The sequence below is a fragment of the Oenanthe melanoleuca genome, chromosome 25 (assembly GCF_029582105.1).
Source record: "Oenanthe melanoleuca isolate GR-GAL-2019-014 chromosome 25, OMel1.0, whole genome shotgun sequence".
NCBI classification, from domain to species: Eukaryota; Metazoa; Chordata; class Aves; order Passeriformes; family Muscicapidae; genus Oenanthe; species Oenanthe melanoleuca.
Window position 1 is genome coordinate 3099997 of NC_079358.1, and position 687 is coordinate 3100683.

Below are 687 nucleotides of genomic sequence, written 5' to 3' on the forward strand. Positions count from 1 at the left end.
TCCAAGGATTCCCTCCAAGGATTCCCTCCAAGGATTGCCAGGAAAGGTGCAGCCCCCGGAGGGATCCTGGGTTCACACAAACTCTGCTGGAACTGAGGTTTGGCAGATGGGCTTCAATTGGCTCACAGGGAACTGATTTCACACCCCAATTCCCAGAGCACACCCAGCAGATCCAGGCGGGATCGAGGGAGTGCTGGGTCTGGATTAAAGGTGAAAAATGGGGAGAAACAGTTCAGGGGAGATCTCAAGAAAAAATATACTAAATAGAAATATACTAAATATACTGAAAAGAAAATGAGGGGAATGTGAGAAGGGGATCAGAGCCTGCCCTCACCACAATGATCCCTCGCTCCAAACAGCTCTGCCAGAAATCCAGGATGTGCTCCCGCGGCTCCTGCCACGACTACGAGTCCTCCTGCCATGAATCCCGCTCCTCCTGCCACGACTCGGGGTCCTCGTGCCACTACACCATCCAGAGGCAGCCTGTGCAGAAGTTCAGCTACGTGACGCCCTGCTGTGCCCCAGTGCAGAGTTACTGCCCCCCCAGTGCAGCGTTATTGCCCCCCAGTGCAGCGTTACTGCCCCCCAGTGCAGCCCTGCTGCCCCCCAGTGCAGCGTTACTGCCCCCCAGTTTGCCCCCAGGTCACCAAGAACATCTGCAAGCTGCCAATGTACCCCAAATACTGA

At 55.5% G+C, this 687-nt stretch overlaps 1 protein-coding gene across 1 annotated transcript; it reads left to right on the top strand.

Annotated features, from left to right (window-relative positions):
* The first annotated feature begins 377 nt into the window (after nt 1-377).
* On the top strand, nt 378-687 carry LOC130262915 (putative small proline-rich protein 5). The gene is made up of 2 exons (XM_056510421.1): nt 378-546; nt 590-687. Exons 1-2 carry the CDS (start codon nt 378-380, stop codon nt 685-687), a joined length of 267 nt encoding a protein of 88 aa, XP_056366396.1.

Bases quoted from the DNA above. Each gene is read 5' to 3' on its own strand.
- LOC130262915 (XM_056510421.1), top strand. From the start codon at position 378: ATGTGCTCCCGCGGCTCCTGCCACGACTACGAGTCCTCCTGCCATGAA. The intron at 547-589 runs GTGCAGCGTTAT...ACTGCCCCCCAG, and splicing joins GCAGAGTTACTGCCCCCCCA to TGCAGCCCTGCTGCCCCCCA.